A 21,199-nucleotide genomic window follows, 5' to 3' on the forward strand; every position below is an offset into this window, starting at 1 on the left:
GTTGTAGAGGCTACAGAGGAGATTGTATTATGACAAGATGTGTTGTCGGTCCATCAGAGGACCTGTCTGAATTAATGGACAAGGGAAACACTGGCATATTGTTGCCTGCATTTTGGCACCACACCCGCTATTTTATAACCCTTCATTACCTGCTAAAGTCCTTGGGGGACTTCTAGAATAGGCAAACAAGGTTTAATATACTAGATACTGATGACTGAAAGACTATTACAGAGGAAGTTCAGGATATCAATGAGCGTGAGTGACTCGAGTCAGTGAACTAAGATAAGTGTTACTCTTACCTAAGTTATGGGCAGAGACAGCTGATTGGCCAGGTGGCTGCTGGACTTTAGTGCGAATGATTCTGCAGCAAAGAAAGAGTAAAAGTGCATTAGACATTACTATATGGTTGTGTGTACTTCGCTATTGTTTGGGGACAAATTTGTCCCCAGAAGTGAGCTAAATCTGAGGAAAAAAATTTTTTTGGCAACACCCTCATTTTGGAAAATGATAAAAAAAAAAAAAAAAGAAATCAATTAAGGTTTTTTTTTATCAATTTAGCAAAAAAAAACTAATTTGTGATAGGGTCAGTCAAAAGTATTTCTAATTATCTTATTCTATTGTATCTATAAACAACAGAAGTCTATGTTATGTCAGTATGATTTACATGTTGTATTAAATGTTATGTATTAAATAATGTTTATAGTAAATGTAATGAATTTTATATGAAAACAAAATGTATATCGCAGGGTCAGAAATTAAGGGCTCGGAGCAAAAGTGCCACTGAAAGTGACAAATATTTCCCCATAATTTAAAATGTTGGGGCAAAAAATTCCCTCGTAATGAATTCCCATGTGCTTTAATTTGTAACATCTGATAAAGATCTTAATATTCTTTTCTGATCCTAGTTAGGCATTTTACCCCTTGTTAATGTTAATGAACTGGTTAAATTGAAGTATGACACAAAGGTATACTTTTATATGGTTGGAAAAAATTACCCCTGAAATGTTTATTTAAACAAATTGTTTTTTATTGCCCCTTACTGAAAAAGTGAATTTCTGACACTGGTCTTTGTAAATGTGTGTGTGTGTGTGTGTGTGTGTGTGTGTGTGTGTGTGTGTGCACGGGCATGTTTATGTGTTTTACGAAGACATTTTTTTAGGTTACAAGCTGGTAATTACAAGGGTATTATGCTATAAATGTGGTTTATGAGGACATTTCTAGAGTCCCCATAATTTAAATAGCTTAAAAAACATGTTAAACATTGTTTTATTGAAAATGTAAAAATGCAGAAAGTTTTTCTGTGATGGTTAGGTTAAGGGGTTGTGTTAGGTTTAGAGGATAGAATCTATAGTTTGTACAGTATAAAAATCATAATGTCTATGGAAAGTCCTCATAATGATAGGTAGACCAACGTGTGTGTGTGTGTGTGTGTGTGTGTGTGTGTGTGTGTGTGTGTGTGTGTGTGTGTGTGTGTGTGTGTGTGTGTGTGTGTGTGTGTGTGTCTCATGCAGGCTGACATGGCAGCAGAGTCTCACACTTCCTGCATGACTGCTCAAGCAAAGCACCTTTCCCCTCTCCACCTTGTCCCTCTCTCTTTCTTTCTTTCTCTCTCTCTCTCTCTCTCTCTCTCTCTCTGAGAGGGGTTGTCATTGTACACATGCTGTTGAACCAGTGAGCTGGACACTTCTCATGAATATGTGTTTCTTTTTACTCCACTTACTCAGTTCCTTTGTTTTCCTCTTTTCCCACTATGTCTCTCTCTCTGTTCTCAAGTCAGTGTCAGATCTACTTATCAAATCTACTGATTAAATTCTTATCAAAACCATAATGATTTGCACAAGTTTATGCACAAAAACACACTCAAACATTTCATGTACATTATATAAGTGACACAATGGCACACACAAACATACTCAAATTCAGAAAAAAGCGCACCTGTTGATTGAACTGACGCTGGGCACGCTGTCATTGTCACAAACTCTCTCTGCCAGTAGTCTGTCTCGGATCTCCCAGGCAAACATGGTGGGGTTTTGGCGTTTGTAATCAGCGATTTTGTCGACGACTTTGGGTGTAGCAACCTTTGGTTTGGAGCCTCCGATCACTCCTGGTCTGATGCTGCCTGTCTCATAATACCTGTCGAGCAGTTAGATAGAGAGCTGTGTATCATCTGGCAAGATAAGCAGAAAGTTATAACATACTCATCCAGCAAAACATCTTGCGGTCTATGCATAGTTTGCAGCACTGTAGGTTACTGCAAGTAAAGCACACAAAATTACTCACACAATTATACAAACTTAAATTAAACCCTATAAGTTCAAGGTATAAATCTATTCAGTCTATTACAGAAAAGCATGCACATTGTAAATGAGCACAAAAACACATCTTAACATACATCATAACATCATAGATTATAGTGTGCAATGGGGCAATTGGCCCTCCGGGGTAAAAAGCACTTTTGATCAAATGTTCTCCCTAAACACTGAATAGCAACAACAAATACCACAGAACTTTCCTAAACACTTGTTTGTTGCTATACTCTGCAAAAATGTCCTGATCCATAAGATCATCACATCCAATGTCTAAAAGTTGATTTTGAAGTAATTTTATCTAACATTTAATAACTTTAAAATGTTGTACATTTATGTATCTAATAAGAATCCCTGAAATTATTTGCGCTATTTAGAGACATTTTTTTTTTTTTTCTTCAGTTTTGCTCAGGGTGATTAAATCAAAAGTTAGGGTAGATTTGTTATAAAGAATGTTCAAAGTGGGCTCACATCGACTGATCCAGTCACAATGGAAATTCGTTTGATTATAGAATACTTGACACCAAATGTGATTGAAAATAACAGGAACACCCTTTTCTAAAGTGGTTATTTTGAATAAGCATTATCTTAATTTGATACTAAAAAAAAAGCATCTTGCTGTCTCAAAATTATTTGCATAAGTTGACAAATTTTGCCTTATTAAATAAAAATGGCCCTATAGGACTATCACTAACCTCTCTTGCTGCCTTTAAAAATATATATTATTTATAAGATAACCACAACAATTTTCCCTAATTATTACTTTTCACATAAATGATGAAGCTCTCTTAATATTTAATAATAAAAAAAATCCACTTTTTAATTCTTGATCACCCTGTTGTAGCCTATATATGAGAGCTGTTTAGGGTAAAAGCATGAAAACATTTGCACATCAATATGCTACTTGCACAATAATTGCCTCTCATGCTACTTAAAAACAATAATTTTAAATTTTCTCTATTCTATATATAAAAGGCTACAGTAACTCAGATAACCCCTCTGTAAAATTTTAGTGAGCAGAAAAGCATCTCAGAATACACAACACATCGAACAATGAGACAAATTGCAACAACAGCAGAAGACCACGACTGTTAATGCTCCCTAAATTCTAATTGTGAAATGCAGATAATCTCACACCTGTTACGCACAATCCATAATAATGTGCTAAGTTGCCATGTTACTTGGCACTAGTAGACAGCCTAAATGTAAGGCTAATGAACTATATTACCTGCAATAGAATATTTATTCCAATTAGTTTAAATAAATGTAACTATTTCTTGCACATTGGTATCTTTATAATATTGCTGTTGCCGTTGTTTTATAAGTCATGAGAAGCTATGCATTACGTGATTTGACCATGTTTAAGGGGGTTTTAGGCACTCTGCTTCTAAGAACAATCCTTACCCATGGTAAAATCTCTGTAACGCATGGTCTCTTGAGGCTTATTGGTTTAGTTAAGTCCCAACACACATGAACCAAGAAGCTCAGTCTCTACAGCCATGGAAAGTAAACTGAAATGAGCATGTAGGAAATTCCCTCATTAACAAGTGAGCAGAGTTAGTCATACGCCTTATTTACTCAAACCTCACATGAAGCCCGCATATTAGCGTGTTTTCTGTCTGAGCAGTAAGAGGGGAGGGAAGATATTATGGCACACTCACAGACACACACAGAGTGCTTCAGTAACGGTTGAGTGAGTTAGACTGGGGCTGAGGGAAGAGGGTTGAGGCAAAGGAGAACAATGGGAAACACATTTTTTGATATAGCTAAAGGCTCTAGCACTAATCCACACCTTTAGCCATTCAAATTCCATCCTCCCCCTTAACCCCTTCCTCACTCTCTCCCTCTCTTTCCTCCTCTCTCTCTCTCCCTCTGTCTGTCCCTCCACCCACCCACCCCTCCCTCCTGAGGAGATGTATGTTGCCAGTGTGATTTTGATGCAAATGTAAAATGCGATGAATCTTTTCTCTTTTTGTCACTGAAAGAAAGACTGTGCTTTGACTTTGGCTTCTGTGGGAGATTTCCGAATTTTTGAATTTCAACATGTCTTGTATGAAAGGAAGCGCTGAGTCAGCCTCAAGTTGAACTAATGCCAGAGGGAGTATCAACCCAACAGCCAGCATTTATCAGTGTAATTATATTCTAGAAACTGATAGTATTCAGATGAATAATTGATGATAATATGAAAAAGTATTTTTTTTAAATGAACTTGCTGAAAGAATATAAGGATGGTTAGAAAGCATTTAAAGGCCGAACTTTAATCACATACTAGCTCTACTGTTTGAATGCAATAGAGGACATTTAAGCTGATTTCCCAGGCAAAGATTAAGCCTAGTTCTGGATAAAATAGCACAGGCAATAGAGATTCTCCATTCAAAATAATTTTCTGCCAAAAACAAGGCAAACTCTGTGTGTGGGAAACTAATCCATGGTGTTTGATTGCACTGACTACAAATACATTTGGCCAATACTACTTGCCAATACACAGTTATACAAATGACAATGTGTATAATCATATAATATCATGAGTTCCTGTCATTTGACCTCTATGCACTGAGAACATTATGAAAGGTACATTTTTTTTCTGTCACGTTCACCGATAGCTGTATGATTCATTCACTCATCCATTATTATCTTACGATAATATTTCAAACAGCTTAAAAAATATATATATATATATATATATATATATATATATATATATATATATATATATATATATATATATTGATACAATCAATTGTATCAAATGCTAGTACCATGGATGGCACTTTGATATCATCACTTAGCACTTACTAGGAACACCTGTACACCTACTTATTCATACGATTATCAGCCAACCGTGTGGCAGCGGTGCAATGCATAAAATCATGCAGATACCGGGCAGGAATTCCAGTTAATGTTCACATCAACGATAATGGGGAACAAAATGTATCTCAGTGATTTCGACCAAGGCATAATTGTTGATGCCAGATGGGCTGGATTGTGTATTTCTGTAACTGCTGATTTCCTGGGATTTTCACGCACAACAGACTCTAGAGAGTACTCAGAATGGTGCCAAAAGCAAAAAACATCCAGTGAGCGGCAGTTCTGCTGATAGAAATGCCTTGTTGATGAGTGAGGTCAACAGAGAATGGCCAGACGGGTTTTAGCTGTCAGAAAGGCTACAGTAACTCAGTTAACCACCCTGTACAATTGTAGTGAGCAGAATAACATCTCAGAATGCACTTTGAACATTGAGGCAGATTGGCTACAACAGCAGAATACCATGTCAGGCACTTTGTTAGGACCAAAGTGTTCCTAATAAAGTGCTCAGTGAGTGATTAACATATACATGTACCATTGCATTTACATTTTACACCAAGGTACTTAAAAGACTACATCTCCAAAAAGAGAGGGTAGTATTATGGTACCATGTTAATTTGTGCTTAATCAAATGCTTCTCTGTCAACATGCTTCTGCTTCACATTCCTTTATGATAAGCAAAACTCACCTGCCCAGTATCTTGCTGACACAGCCATGGCTGACCCGAAGCTGGCGGGAGATGTCACATGGGCGCACACCTTGATGGGCCAGCTCCACTATCCTCTGCCTCACCACATCAGGCAAGGGTCGCCCATTAACAAACACCCCACCCAGCTGATTCACCCCTCCATGCCCTGCAGACACAGACAGCAATATAAGGAAACTGAGCAAATGTATATTTCTTAAAGCTGAAGCATGTCATTTCTGTGACACTAGCATCATCTAATGGAAAAGCAAAAGTAAATACTGTTTTTCAAAAAGATTTTCAAATACACCCTCCGTCTGCCATTTGTATGACAGACAGTCCTGCCCTAAACTTATACTCTTGGTTGAGCCAATGTTGCTGTCTCAAACAAACAGATCAATGTTTGAAAGTACCACAAAGACACCATGTTTACACTTGGTGGAAATCAACCTACAAATGGTTTACTTACAGTGGTCTCTGAATATTAAACTGAGACAGGAGAAAGTATTTTAACACTGAAAAAAATGACACACATTAGCGTTAAATACGGATATTATTTATTTAAATTCCTTTAAATAAAGTTTTTCGACACATGGTAGGCAGAATGTGTTGCTGTCTCATCATGATGTGTGCATCTCTCTCTGTTTTTGATCTCAAGGTTACAATTATGCAGTCTGTTCCTCTCCGCTTTAGCATATCTGCCCCTGGTGGTCACATAGAGAACTACACATGACCTCTTCACTCAAGTTTGTGTTTGTAAATGAGAATCAGTAATTGTCTTTGTGTGTCTTTCTTGCACAGTGGGTGGTGGGACTAGACTTCTGGATACAGCACAATTTTCGTACATTATAAAATATATTAATTAGAATTTAGCATTTTATCATCAAAGCTTTACATACAGTCTCAGCGTTTGTATGTGTGTCTGTCTGTATTAGTATATCTGGCTGTGTTCAGTGCAGAAGTCTGGTGATCCAGTCAATCTCTCATATTAACATACTGATTTCTTGAGACAGGAACACACTAACATACATACACACACAAACATAAAAGAACTGGTTAATCCGAGCTAAAGGCTAATGGTTCCTAAATGCATCCAAGCAGGCAATATCAAACTGTCTTAACTGGGCTCATCACTAAATTTGTGAAAAAAACAGCTATGTGTCATTTTCATCCCCTCAAGGCAGTGGGATTAAATAATTGAACTATGTTACACATGAAGATCCTTTACTGTGTTATTTGACCCGTAAGGTTTTCTATAAGGTCTCTAACATTTTGTTATTAGGGCCCAAGCACTGAAAGTGCAGAGACCCTATTGTTCTTCTAAGAATTATTAGGGCCAAAGCACTGAAAGTGTGGAGGCCATATTGTTCTTCTAATGATTCTTTTCTTTTCAATGTTTTTGTTACTTTTGGGGTACTTGCGTGAAAACTATTGAAAGTTTGCACACACATCAGAGTCGTCGGCCATTAGAGCTGGGCAAATTTGCATGGGGGGGGGGGGGCTCTGTAGCACCACCCAGAAGATGGGAATGTAGCACTTGCCATAGATGTGACTGTCTTGTCAAGCACTTCTCACGCACCTTACGGTCTAGCTGATACCACAAAATCTCAATGGGTTTAAGTTCCATAACACTCTTTTCCAATTATCTGTTGGTCAATGTCTGTGATTCTTTGCCCACTCTACCCTTTTCATTTTGTTTTTCTGTTTCAAAAGTGGCTTTATCTTTGCAATTCTTTCCATAAGGCCTGCACCCCTGAGTCTTCTCTTTACTGTTGTACATGAAACTGGTGTTGACCAGGTAGAATTCAATGACGCTATCATCTGAGGGAATGTGAGGCATCTATTTCTCAACCTAGAGACTCTGATGTACTTATCATCTTGTTTAGTTGAACATCTGGGCCTTCCACATCTCTTTCTGTCCTTGTTAGACCCAGTTGTCCTTTGTCTTTAAAGACTGTGGTGTACGTACATCTTTGTATGAAATTTTCAGTTTTTTAGTCATTTCAAGTATTGTAATAGCCTTCATTCCTCAAAACAATGATTGACTCACAAGTTTTCAGAGATAGTTTTTTTTGTTGTTGCCATTTTTGACCTAATATTGACCTTAAGACATGCCAGTATATTGCATACTGGGACAACTCAAAAACAAATACAAGGACAATGTTAAGCTTAATTTAATGAACCTAATAGCTTTTAGCCATCTTTGATATAATGTCAAGTGATTTTGTAGTACCAAATTAGCAATTTAACATGATTACTCAAGGATAAGGTGTTGGAGTGATGGCAGCTGGAAATGGGGCCTGTCTAGATTTGATCAAAAATTACTTTCTTTTTTTTTTCCAAATAGTGATGGTGCTGTTTTTTAAATCAGTAATGTCCTGACTATACTTTGTGATAAGTTGAATGCCACTTTGGTGAATTAAAGTACCAATTTCCTTCAGAAACAGCTAAATATGTACACTATTCCAAACTTTTGGCCGCCAGTGTAGATCTCATCAAGCTGGACAACTTTAACTCTGACAGTCATAAGCTCCACCCAACAGATAGTTGGCCATTTTGGATTGTTAGAAAATCACATTAATGTAGCTATTGTGGGTCACGGTCATAGTGCCACCAACTGGCAGAAGGAAGTGTGACACTTTGAACAGACTTTGAAATATCCCTCTTATGTTTACCTGAATTGCTTCAAATGTTTTTAGAATAATTTCAAGACAGGGTAGATTTAAAATTCTGAGTGGATTCATGATATCTTAAATAGTGTTGCCATGGCAACACATTAAATATCATAAATGTCATGATTCCTTTTTATGTATATTCACATGTTTTTAGGTACTTGGCATTCTTGAATTTTCAGGATATTTTGCACAAACATAAGATTTGTCAGCCATTAAGCCTGAGAAAAAGTTAACACATGGGCGTGGCTGGGGAGCTCTTTAGCACCGCCTTTTGACAAAAGTGGTGGGGTCAGTTTATTCTATGGCCACCAAACTTGCTATGTATATTGTTCTCATTAAGCCAAACAACTTTAAAAATTACAGTCATTAGCTCCACCCAACAGGAAGTCACCATTTTGGATTGAATGTGCATTTAAATTGCAGGCCCTGAACTTTTGAATAGACCTCCTAGGGGATTAATGTGACTGGCACCAAACTTAAGCAATATTATGAAATGACATTGAATATGCTAAATTACAAACTGATTTTTTTATTTTTTTTAACTGTGTTACTATGGTGAGGCAGAAAATTCCTTATAACTTCTGTGTGCATTGTATGATTTTGATGAAAATTCAGCTGTATGTTTTTTAATGGGGGCTGATCACAGGCTTTGAAGTAGCCCTCTTGTGTTTCCATGAATTGCTTCAAAATTCTTTAGAATAATGTCAAGACACTGCTGAAGTAAAATTGCAAAGTGATATTTAATATCTTAAATAGTGTTGCAATGGCAAAACATTCATTTTTATTATTCCTTTCTTCATTTGGGTCACCTTAATTGGTTGTAACTCATAAATGCTAGGGAGTACAGACCTAAGTCTGGTCTCTTTTTAAAGAAGACACTTGGCAGTTCATTGTGCAAGTGAAAACAGTTTTAAAGTGAAATAAAAAATTTATAGAAATGTAAGTTTATTGTAATGAAAATGTACTGCATAAACTTTATCTTTTTATATAAATAAATTATATTAAAAATATCAAAGCCACATGTCTAATTCAGTTCTGATCTAAATTTTAGGACGATAAATAAAAATGGCCTCTTGGTTGCAAATTTCAGATGCATTACCAGAAATGTCCATAGAGGACAGCCAAGCTCCATTGGCGAATGATTCCTAAAATCCCACATCTGCACAATAGACCTTTTTTCACAGACTATGATGACACATTTCCACCTTATTTATCAGCGTAAATCTTGCAATTTTGTTTTTATTATACATTTTTAAATATTGTGTTTAAATTTATAACATTATGCTTATTGTTATATTACCCTGGAATTCGTTTTAAAAACAAATTACCACATCTGCGATGGGGGCCTGACAGGGCTTTCACACTGGAAGAGTTTCTATAGTGTCACTGTAGCGGGTCTATAGAGAAAAATGCTCTTATTTCTGTTACTAAGGTGAGTATTTATTTTAATAAAGACCATAACTTATAAAGTGGTTATCAGGAGTGGGTCATTGATAATTATTACAAACTTGATAGTCGTGAAATATTATTTACATGAGGAGGAGGACCATATTTGCATCTAAAATGTAAACAATAGAGCACTTTGTTCTTCTCAAACTCGGCTGTGATTTGGGCATTGCTTAAGTCTATAGATGAAGTTACTCTTAACAAACAAACGCTCCACCCCACCCCTTCCGGGTTCTTTTGTTGACCAGAAAAGATCTGTTGTCTATGGGCACTTCACTCAAATTGCGCTGAAACTTCCCAAAAAGTGCTGTTTTTTGGGGTTGGAACACCCCGTTTTCCACAGATTATTGGAGAGTATAGCTTCTTTAAATTTACACCAGATAATTGTATAAAACAAAACACAGGATTTTACATAAATGATGATAATTCACTGGTCACTTTCATTGTTATCACATCTGCTCTGTTGGTTGATATTAACTTTTTTAAATTACGTAAACTCTGATTGCAAATGGCTGTTTTTACTTTCCAATGTGACGTCGCTTTGACAGATATGAGGTCAAATATGATCTAACAATCATCTTATTTCATCAAGATCATCATATACGATATAAGCGTATAACAGATCCCGTCTGCACCACCGCAGCACATGGACTGTTTGTGAAAGTGAATAAAAATACTCATAGTCAAAGTCATACTGCTAAATGATGTCTTTGCATTTATTTAGAATGCAGTAAATAATATTGTTCAATCAAAAACAGCTGTTGTTAAGATTTTGATATGGAATATGATCATACTGAAGTAAAAATATTATTCTATATTGTATGTGGGTAAAAAATTTAAGCAGTAAAGACACAAATTGCATTTCTAGAGGTAGTTTTCTTTTTATATATCACATTTCTTAGGCTTTAGAACCATGTTAAACATGTGATGATGTGTATTCATCAACCTGTTACATGTTCGCCATGATCATACAGGCTCATTGAGCCAAGTTTAAAGTTGTTTTGCTGAAATTTCAGAAAAGAACCCAGATCATTTCTTCTCTGTATACCATAGATAAACCATTTATAATAACTTTTATTAACATTAAAAGACATTATTACATTCTATAAAGCATGAAAGATTATTAAAACTGGAGAGCTGCTTATTTCCACCATTGAAATCTGCTGCTCGAAAGAACCCAGAAGCACGATTTCCTGCGCTGTGACATCAGAGTAATTTAATCTATAGGCCTGTTCTATGTTTTATAGTACATGTCTCATATTTTCAGGCTCATAAGTTGTAGTTTACTGTAGTTTTAAATGATAAAATTTACTTCTGATTAATGTCTATAATTAACATATTTTAAATTGGTTTAAATTGTTAAATATCCTGGAATTCCTTTTCTTTTTTCTTTTCATTTGTTTTTCAGATGTGCTCTTTCAATCAGTACAGTATAAAGACCAGGAACGTGCACAGACATTTTGGGGGGCAGAGGCTCAAGTGGAAAAAAGGGCACTTCTCATAATTATAAAAAAAAAAAAAAATATATATATATATATATATATATATATATATATATATATATATAATATTCATTTATAAAAAAAAAAAAGTAAAAGCACCCCAGGAAAAAGGGCACTTTCTCTCGAGGAAGAGAAAGGGCAGGTGCTCAAACTCCCTTTGATGTCTAAGTGTGCACATGCCTGATAAAGACACACTAGACTATTATTATATACTTATTCTGTGCTTTGTGTACTTTTTGTGTTTAATCATATTCATTTTATCCATCATCAGTGCACGGTCACTTTAGCTGAGTGCCAGTGGCACAGCAAAAATAGACTCGAAGCCGAAGCCCCCTCTGCACTGCTGCTCACACTATGCTCTGACACGCTGCTGATGCTTCCGATATGAATGTTCTAATCTGTTATTATGGACAAAGGAAAAAATACACCCGATCATGCTTGTGATGTAAAACGGGCATTACACCGTATCACACTCTGATAGTTATGCTGGTAGCACATCCTGATAGGTATTATCTGGCTGAAAAGATGTTGGAATAATGTATAGATTTTGCTGTTTGGAAGGAAATTGATACTTTAATTATACATACATTCAAATGATCACAAAGTATAGTCAGGACATTACTGATGTTAAAAACAGCACCATCACTATCCCTATTTCCATCAGCCATCACTCCAACACATTATCCTTGAGTAATCATGCTAAATTGCTAATTCGGTACAAGCAAATTTTTTTTTTTATATAATTTTTTTGTCAATATTAGATAAAAAATGGCAAAAAAAGAAACCGCTTTCTCTGGAAACTTATCAGTCAATAATTATTTTGAGGAATGAAGGCTATACAATGCTTGAAATTGCAAAACAAACTGAAGTTTTCATACAAAGGAGTACACTACAGTCTTCAAAGACAAAGGACAGCTGGCTCTAACAAGGACAGGGACAGAGAGATGTGTAAGGCCCAGATGTACAACTAAACAAGAGGATAAGTACATCAGAGACTCTAGTTTGAGAAATAGATGCCTCACATGTCCTCAGCTGACAGCTTCATTGAATTCTACCTGCTCAACAGCAGTTTCATGTACAACAGTAAAAAGAAGACTCAAGGATGCAGGCCTTATGAGAAGAATTGCAAAGATAAAAAAAAAATGAAAAGGTTAGAGTGGGCAAAGAAATAGACATTGGACAACAGATAATTGGAAAAGAGTGTTATGGATCTTAAACCCATTGAGATTTGTGGTATCAGCTAGACTGTAAGGTGTGTGAGAAGAGCCTGATAAGTGCTACAGGAAGTGTGGTGTGAGTGCCTGGACAAACTGACAGCTAGAATGCCAAGGATCTGCAAAGCTGTCATTGCAGCACTTGGAGGATTTTTTTATGAGAACCCTTTGAAGTAGTTGAATTTTTTTTTTACATTTTAATAGTAATTTTTCACACTATTAATGTCCTGCCTATAAATTGTGATCAGTTGAATGCCACTTTGGTGAATAATAGTAGCACTTATTTTTCATAAGAGCAAATTCTGTACATTATTCCAAACTTTTGGCTGCCAGTGTATGCGGACAGAGTATCTCGTGCCTTGACATGTGCTACCTAAGTTTAAGTTTTGCATATCACTGTTTTCTCTGCTGGTAGCACATCCTGAGCATGAAGCACAGATTGTCAGGACACAGAGTTCTTCTCAGAGTCTCCCAGTATGATATAATGTCTTCATTTAATGTTAGTCAGTGATTCAATGAGGCCAGCCAATCACTTTATCTGACCTTCCAAATTATTGTTATCAAATCGCTGTGGTAAACATCCGAGCCCTCTCTGCGCAAAGCTAAGTTGTGAGTTTAACAATGCTCAACATGTGCAACAACAGCATCGGCGGTCTTCAAGCTACCATGGTCCAGTTCTGGACTGGAGCGCATATGTTTAAGCTTGTCTGGGCATAGTTCAGTTACACTCTTTTCCAAAACATGAACCAGCAACTTTTAGGTGAGTGCATTTTAACACGTCTTATTCAATCAAATTTATTTATGCAAATTGTTTATCCGCTGGGTGCAGTAAAAACTAGACTTAAAAAATGTCAAAGCTGTTACAGGAGTGATGTCATCTTGTATGCACAACCTTTTTTCACAAAAGTTAAATCGATGATGAAAACCGAATCTTCAAATAAAATACACAAGGAAATTTGCATTTTATTCTCAATTCTTTTCTGTAGTGCTCCTAAAACGATTATGTGAAATGTCACTGAACTTGTCTATGCATAAATCCTGACAGTGTTTAATTGTATACAGGTGTGTGTCAGCATTCATGAACATCATCAAATCAACTTGTTCATCTTTTCTTGTGATAATTTTTTATCTGCACAAGTATATGGCTCTTGTGTGCAAATTCATCTGTGCAGGACAAGAAAAGGCTAATTGTCCCCTCATTGAATGGGAGCATAATAATAATAATAATAATAATAATAATAGACATTATGCTCTTTTTTCAGTTTTAGGCAACATTATTTTGTGTAAAATGAGAGAGTGTAAAATGTAGATTTTCTGAAAACCAAAGGCTCTGAAGTTTTAAATCCTCCTCCTAGGGGATTCCTATGACTTGCACCAAATTTGCACAACATAATGCCAAGACATTGAAGATGCTAAATTGTGAACAGATTTTTGATATTTTGAATGGTGTCACCATGGCGAAGCAATACATTTATGGTGAAACATTATAAACAGGAAGTGGCTTATATCGTCTGTGTGCATTGTGAGATTTTGATTAAAATTCAGCTGTATGTTTGGAAATGGGGGCTGATCACATTGATTAGGCTATTATGAGTCACCGTCATAGCACCACCAACTGGCAGCAGGAAGTATTGCACTTTTAAAAGACTGTGAAATAGCCCTCTTGTGTTTACATGAATAGCTTCAAAATTCTTTAGAATAATGTCAAGTCACTGCTGATGTAAAATTGTAAAGGACTATTTGAATATATGGGCGTGTAGTTGGGACGTGCATTACAATCCCAGGAGATCAGCAGTTACAGAAATACTCAAACTAGCCTATCTGGCACCAACAATCATGCTACAGCCCAAATCACTGAGATCACATTTTCCCCATTCTGATGGTTGATGTGAATATTAACTGAAGCTCCTGACCCATATCTGCATGATTTTATAAACTGCAATGTTGCCATATGATTGACTGATTAGATAAATTGCATTGATAATTGTTGGTGCCAGACGGGCTGGTATTTCTGAGTATTTCTGTAACTGCTGATTTCCTGGGATTTTCACACACAACAGTATCTAGAATTTACTCAGAATTGTGCCAAAAACAAAAAACATCCAGTGAGTGGCAGTTCTGCAGATGGAAAAGCCTTTTTGATGAGAGAGGTCAACAGAGAATGGCCAGACATGTTCGAACTGACAAAGTCTACAGTAACTCAGATAACCGATCTGTAAAATTGTAGTGAGAAGAAGAGCATGGTAACATCTAGCCTTTTTATATTTATCCAACTCATCCAACCTCTTCTGCCATTACATTCCCTTGCACTGGATATAACAGATTTGTATTTAGATTTACACTACGTATGTGTATGTGTCTATGTATGTATGTGTGTGTCTGCGTGTGTATATGTGTATATATATATCTGTGTATGTGTGTATATATGTATGTATGTACAGTATCTCACAAAAGCAAGTACACCCCTCACATTTTTGTAAATATTTGATTATATCTTTTCATGTGACAACACTGAAGAAATGACACTTTGCTACAATGTATCGTGAGTGTACAGCTTGTATAACAGTGTAAATTTGCTGTCCCCTCAAAATAACTCAACACACATTAATGTCTAAACCGCTGGCAACAAAAGTGAGTACACCCCTAAGTCAAAATGTCCAAATTGGGCCCAAAGTGTCAATATTTTGTGTGGCCACCATTATTTTCCAGCACTGCTTTAACCCTCTTGGGCATGGAGTTCACCAGAGCTTCACAGGTTGCCACTGGAGTCCTCTTCCACTCCTCCATGACGACATCATGGAGCTGGTGGATGTTAGAGACCTTGTGCTCCTCCACCTTCCGTTTGAGGAAGGTGGAGGAGCACAGATGCTCAATAGGGTTTAGGTCTGGAGACATGCTTGGCCAGTCCATCACCTTCACCCTCAGCTTCTTTAGCAAGGCATTGGTCGTCTTGGAGGTGTGTTTGGGGTCGTTATCATGCTGGAATACTGCCCTGCGGCCCAGTTTCCGAAGGGAGGGGATCATGCTCTGCTTCAGTATGTCACAGTAAATGTTGGCATTCATGGTTCCCTCAATGAACTGTAGCTCCCCAGTGCCGGCAGCACTCATGCAGCCCCAGACCATGACACTCCCACCACCATGCTTGACTGTAGGCAAGACACACTTGTCTTTGTTCTCCTCACCTGCTTTCCACAACACATGCTTGACACCATCTGAACCAAATAAGTTTATCTTGGTCTCATCAGACCACAGGACATGGTTCCAGTAATCCATGTCCTTAGTCTGCTTGTCTTCAGCAAACTGTTTGCGGGCATTCTTGTGCATCATCTTTAGAAGAGGCTTCCTTCTGGGACGACAGCCATGCAGACCAATTTGATGTAGTGTGCGGCATATGGTCTGAGTACTGACAGGCTGACCCCTTCAACCTCTGCAGCAATGCTGGCAGCAATCATACGTCTATTACCCAAAGACAACCTCTGGATATAACGCTGAGCATGTGCATGGTGAGGCCTGTTCTGAGTGGAAGCTGTCCTGTTAAACCGCTGTATGGTCTTGGCCACCGTGCTGCAGCTCAATGTCAGGGTCTTGGCAATCTTCTTATAGCCTATGCCATCTTTATGTAGAGCAACAATTCTTTTTTTCAGATCCTCAGAGAGTTCTTTGCCATGAGGTGCTATGTTGAACTTCCAATGACTAGTATGAGGGAGTGTGAGAGCAATGACACCACATTTAACACACCTGCACCCCATTCACACCCGAGACCTTGTAACATTAACTAGTCACATGACACCGGGGAGGGAAAATGGCTAATTGGGCCCAATTTGGACCTTTTCACTTAGGGGTGTACTCACTTTTGTTTCCAGCGGTTTAGACATTAATGGCTGTGTCTAGAGTTATTTTGAGGTGACAGCAAATTTACACTGTTATACAAGCTGTACACTCATTACTTTACATTGTGGCAAAGTGTCATTTCTTCAGTGTTGTCACATGAAAACATATAATCAAATATTTGGGGGGTGTACTCACTTTTGTGAGATACTGTGTGTATATATATATATATATATATATATATATATATATAGTCTTATTTTGTATTCTATATATACTTTATTTTCTATTAAATTTTTAATTTAGGTTTATTCAATAAAATTTGTCTTGTTGCTGTTTTGTATTGTTGTGCACTGGAAGCTTATTCCTTGCATGTGTAAGCATACATGACAATAAAGATGATTCTGATTCTGATCTCAGAATGCTATTCTGAGATGCATGTTGGCACTGTTTTGGTGGCACGAGGGGGACCTACACAAAAATAAGTAGGTGGTTTTAATGTTGTGGCTGATCAGTGTAGTTCTCTTAAATTTAACCAAATTGCTTTAAAATTGTTTAGAATAATGTCAAATGCCAAATGCGTGTGTCCACCTTGCATTTGTTTTGGAAAGCCACCGGGTGGAAATGGACCCATGGTGCTTGCATCACTGCTTGCAGTTATATTTCTTTTTCTCTCTTCTTCATTTCCTCTGAATATCTCAGTTGCTCTGTCTTTGGCTCTAAGTTTTATTTATTAGGTCAGTTGTGGGGTCAGCCAGTTTGATGTGGTGTGTGCATACAATTTTGATGATCAAATGCATAATTTTAGAGAACAAATCATATTCTGCTTAATGTACTCTTTTATATGTTACAAACAAAGTATCATATTTGGGGAAGAAATACACACACTGAAATGATCACCAAACTTAGTGAAGTCCAGTAAAATGGGTTTTTTCTCTGAAAAGGAGTCAAAAATGTATTTATAAATTGAGATTTCAGGCCAATTTATCTTTTATCTCCAATGCTTTTCATGAAAAATAGGTGGCCATGTAGCCTACAAGTTATAACTGGACAAGCAATAACAAGATATGGAATATCTTTATACGGAACAAGCAAAGTGTGTGTGTGGGGGGGGGGTATAACAATCATTATGTCTATGGAGAGTCCTCATAATGATAGCTGCACCAACGTGTGTGCGTGTGTGTGTGTGTGTGTGTGTGTGTGTGTGTGTGTGTGGTCATGTTTATGTGTTTTATGAGGACAATTTTTTTACTGGTAATTACAAGGGTATTATGCTATAAATGTGGTTTATGAGGACATTTCTAGTGTCCCCATAATTTAAATAGTTTAAAAAACATATTAAAGGATGTTTTATTGAAAATATAAAAATGTAGAAAGTTTTTTTGTGAAGGTTAGGTTTAGGATTTGTGTTAGATTTAGGGGAAAGAATATATAGTTTGAACAGTATAAAAATCATTATGTCTATGGAAAGTCCTCATAATGATAGGTAGGCCAGCGCGCGTGTGTGTGTGTGTGTGTGTGTGTGTGTGTGTGTGTGTGTGTGTGTGTGTGTGTGTGTGTGTGTGTGAGCCTGTATTTATCACTTTGTGGGGACCAAATGTCCCCATAAGGATAGTAAAACCCGAAATTTTTGACCTTGTGGGGACATTTTGTTGGTCCCCATGAGGAAAACAGCTTATAAATCATAATAAATTGTGTTTTTTGAAAATGTAAAAATGCAGAAAGTTTTCTGTGAGGATTAGGTTTAGGGGTAGGGTTAGGCTTAGGGGATAGAATATAAAGTTTGCACAGTATAAAAACCATTATGTCTATGGAAAGTCCCCATAAAACATGGAAACCAAACATGTGTGTGTGTGTTTGTGTGTGTGTGTGTGTGTGTGTGTGTGTGTGTGTGTGTGTGTGTGTGTGTGTGTGTGTGTGTGTGTGTGTGTGTATGTGTGAGCCTGTATTTATCACTTTGTGGGGACCAAATGTCCCCATAAGGATAGTAAAACCGAAATTTTTGACCTTGTGGGGACATTTTGTTGGTCCCCATGAGGAAAAACAGCTTATAAATCATAATAAATTGTGTTTTTTGAAAATGTAAAAATGCAGAAAGTTTTCTGTGAGGGTTAGGTTTAGGGGTAGGGTTAGGTTTAGGGGATAGAATATAAAGTTTGTACAGTATAAAAACCATTATGTCTATGGAAAGTCCCCATAAAACATGGAAACCAAACATATGTGTGTGTGTGTGTGTGTGTGTGTGTGTGTGTGTGTGTGTGTGTGTGTGTGAGAGAGAGAGAGAGAGAGAGTATGCGTGTGTTGTTTTTTAAATAAGTGCGTGTATTAGAGAAAGAGATATAGAGAAAAGGCTGCAGTAAGGATTAAACGAAACAAGCTATTCAGATGTGATCTGACCAAGAGTTTTCCCATTTCTTCTGCAAATATGGTTGGCTTATAAATCCTAATGTTCCTAGAGCTTTGATTGATTTCGAGACAGGCTCTGTTTAGAAATAGCGAGAGCGGCTGAAAGACATTCATGCTCCCCCATCCAGAAAATAAACCCGATTAGAGACGCTGCTCTATTACGATCAGTTATCGGCCGCAGTGGACGGCTCCGATTAAACTGCTCTAAACTGAGCGAACCTAACGCCAGCAAAATGATGTGACGTTAGGCGTGTTTTAACAAACAGGCTCATGGGGAAAAAAGAAAACCACGGGAGGGACAATTTGAGGTTCAAGGCAAGCGAAACATTTCAGAATGTTTAATCAAATGTTTTAATTTGGAAATAGGAAAAAGAGTGTTTTATTTTTTTAAAAAACACCTACAAACACGGTGGGCTACCCAATGTAATTATAAAGTAGCCTTCTATATAAACGTTTAAGTTTGCTGGATTAAAAAAGTTTCGAGTATTTTTATGTATTCCTTTATATGGTGTTCATAATCCTTATGGTTGTATACAGTGTTTATAAGCTATATAAATCATATTATTTCAAAAATAATAATTAGTGTTAATAAGTTACTCAAATTAATATCTTATTATAACCTATTATTAATTAAATTTCTCATTATTTAAATTATTATTACTATTATTAAGTAATTCATGTTACATTTTTTTAAATTAAAAATTCATACAGATGTTTATGTTGACCTTTTACAACAAGGGACTCAAAACAAACTAGCAGAGAAAATAAAAAAGAATACAGGCTTCGTTAAAACAGCAGAGCTTGTTCAGACTTTCCAGAGATTTTTGTAAAACCTTTTTCGTAGCTTGAAACTTCAACGCTCCAAGAAATTGCTATATTTTCGATCTTTGAAAACCAAAATATGTATTTTGATCTAACTTAGAAAAAAAACGTTCGATATGTTTACAATATTTTTTATATTTAAATCATTATAGACTGGACATACTGAAATGCAGCAAGTATAGATAAGTAGAACACTTTAACCATTGCAGTTATAAGGCCAATTGTGGCCTAATAACAACCATATAGCCTAACATATTATTTATTGCATTAGAATATTGTTTAATATAATTAGTAACTTACACGCGAGGTTACACTTTTTATGATCACACTTTTTGTTAAGTCTGCAAGAACTGAGAACCCAGAACCAGTGGAGTTTCTTTTCGAACAGTCTCCCAATGTTCGTGTCACATTCTCAAATTCTTAAGGCTTGCACCGTTTGACATTTTCGGTGTAATCGTTTTACCTCGCGGATTGTGTTGGGATATTGTGGCGGAGAGGAAAGGTGATTCGTTCTAGCCTCTGAAATGTGTATACATCTAATCCACCGTTTCATTCACCGTGCCAATAGATGTCATTTCACTCAGATGTGCGTGTGTGGGTGGGTGGTTGGGTGCCTGCATATTTGAGTTTTTCGGTGGCTTGGTGTGTGAGGTTTTATTCATAGGTGAAGAGAGACGAGTGGAGAAATGAGCAATAGAAAGACAGAGGGGAGCGAGAGTGAGATCACAATTTCATTTTCGGTAAACAATATGTAATTGGCAGCTATTGGTTGTTGTAACAAGACGCAATAATTTTCTGACAATTTTAAGACACGCTGCATTTCGTTTCTTTCTTTTTTTGAGGGAATTATTCATATATTATAATTCAAATTAAAATAAATAAATTTCAAGTTCTGATGTGTCTCTTGGTCACTGCGCGTTTGCAAATTTATAATGAAGTGAAATGTGTTTCACAGTATTAAAATGTGTAAAATGTGCTGTTTACGCGTTGGAAACAGCAAGAAAAAGAATAAGAAATAAGAAGGATTGAGAAAGGGCGCCCTGATACGCTGGTATCATGGGGCACCACTAGTGTCCGCCATGTCACGAATGAGTGACCACACATCTCTCCACCACAGTGAGCAACTTTCGTTTTAACCTCACAAGTGGCCTGTGTACAACCACCCTTCAAAGTATTTAAAGGTTAGGGCGCCTGTTTGCCATCATCAACTGCGGTTCAAGTTCAGTATGTGTCCGCTGGCTGCTGGCCTTGGCCGCGATCTCTTCCCCCCTCTCTTTACCCCCGAGGATTGTCAAACAGAAGGCTAAAGCTCTAACAAAGCAAGCAAAGCACAGCACAGCAAGAATATAAAAATAACTGACCAAAAGAGCAAAAACTTCACCATTAGCCTACTATGTGAGACACTTTTTTGTTTTTTTTAGTTGCTTTCATTTTATTTGTTTTTGTTTACAATTAATTGTGCACATATATTGCTTTAGCCTCATCGTTTATTCATGTAGGCCTATGGATT

The 21,199-nt window shown here is 36.8% G+C and overlaps 1 protein-coding gene across 3 annotated transcripts in view; it reads right to left on the bottom strand.

The window, feature by feature from the left end:
- The window catches only part of LOC127644177 (paired box protein Pax-5-like), an 80,279-nt gene that overhangs the window by 54,173 nt on the left and 4,907 nt on the right, over positions 1-21,199 (bottom strand). For all 3 annotated transcript variants that reach the window (XM_052127236.1, XM_052127233.1, XM_052127235.1), the window contains exons 2-4: positions 5,800-5,965; positions 1,936-2,133; positions 300-361 (exon numbers count right to left, since the gene is read on the bottom strand). In XM_052127236.1, coding sequence (XP_051983196.1) covers positions 300-361; positions 1,936-2,133; positions 5,800-5,965 — 426 coding nt within the window. The remainder of the gene's footprint in view (positions 1-299; positions 362-1,935; positions 2,134-5,799; positions 5,966-21,199) is intronic.

This window comes from Xyrauchen texanus, chromosome 5, assembly GCF_025860055.1.
Source record: "Xyrauchen texanus isolate HMW12.3.18 chromosome 5, RBS_HiC_50CHRs, whole genome shotgun sequence".
Taxonomy (NCBI): Eukaryota; Metazoa; Chordata; class Actinopteri; order Cypriniformes; family Catostomidae; genus Xyrauchen; species Xyrauchen texanus.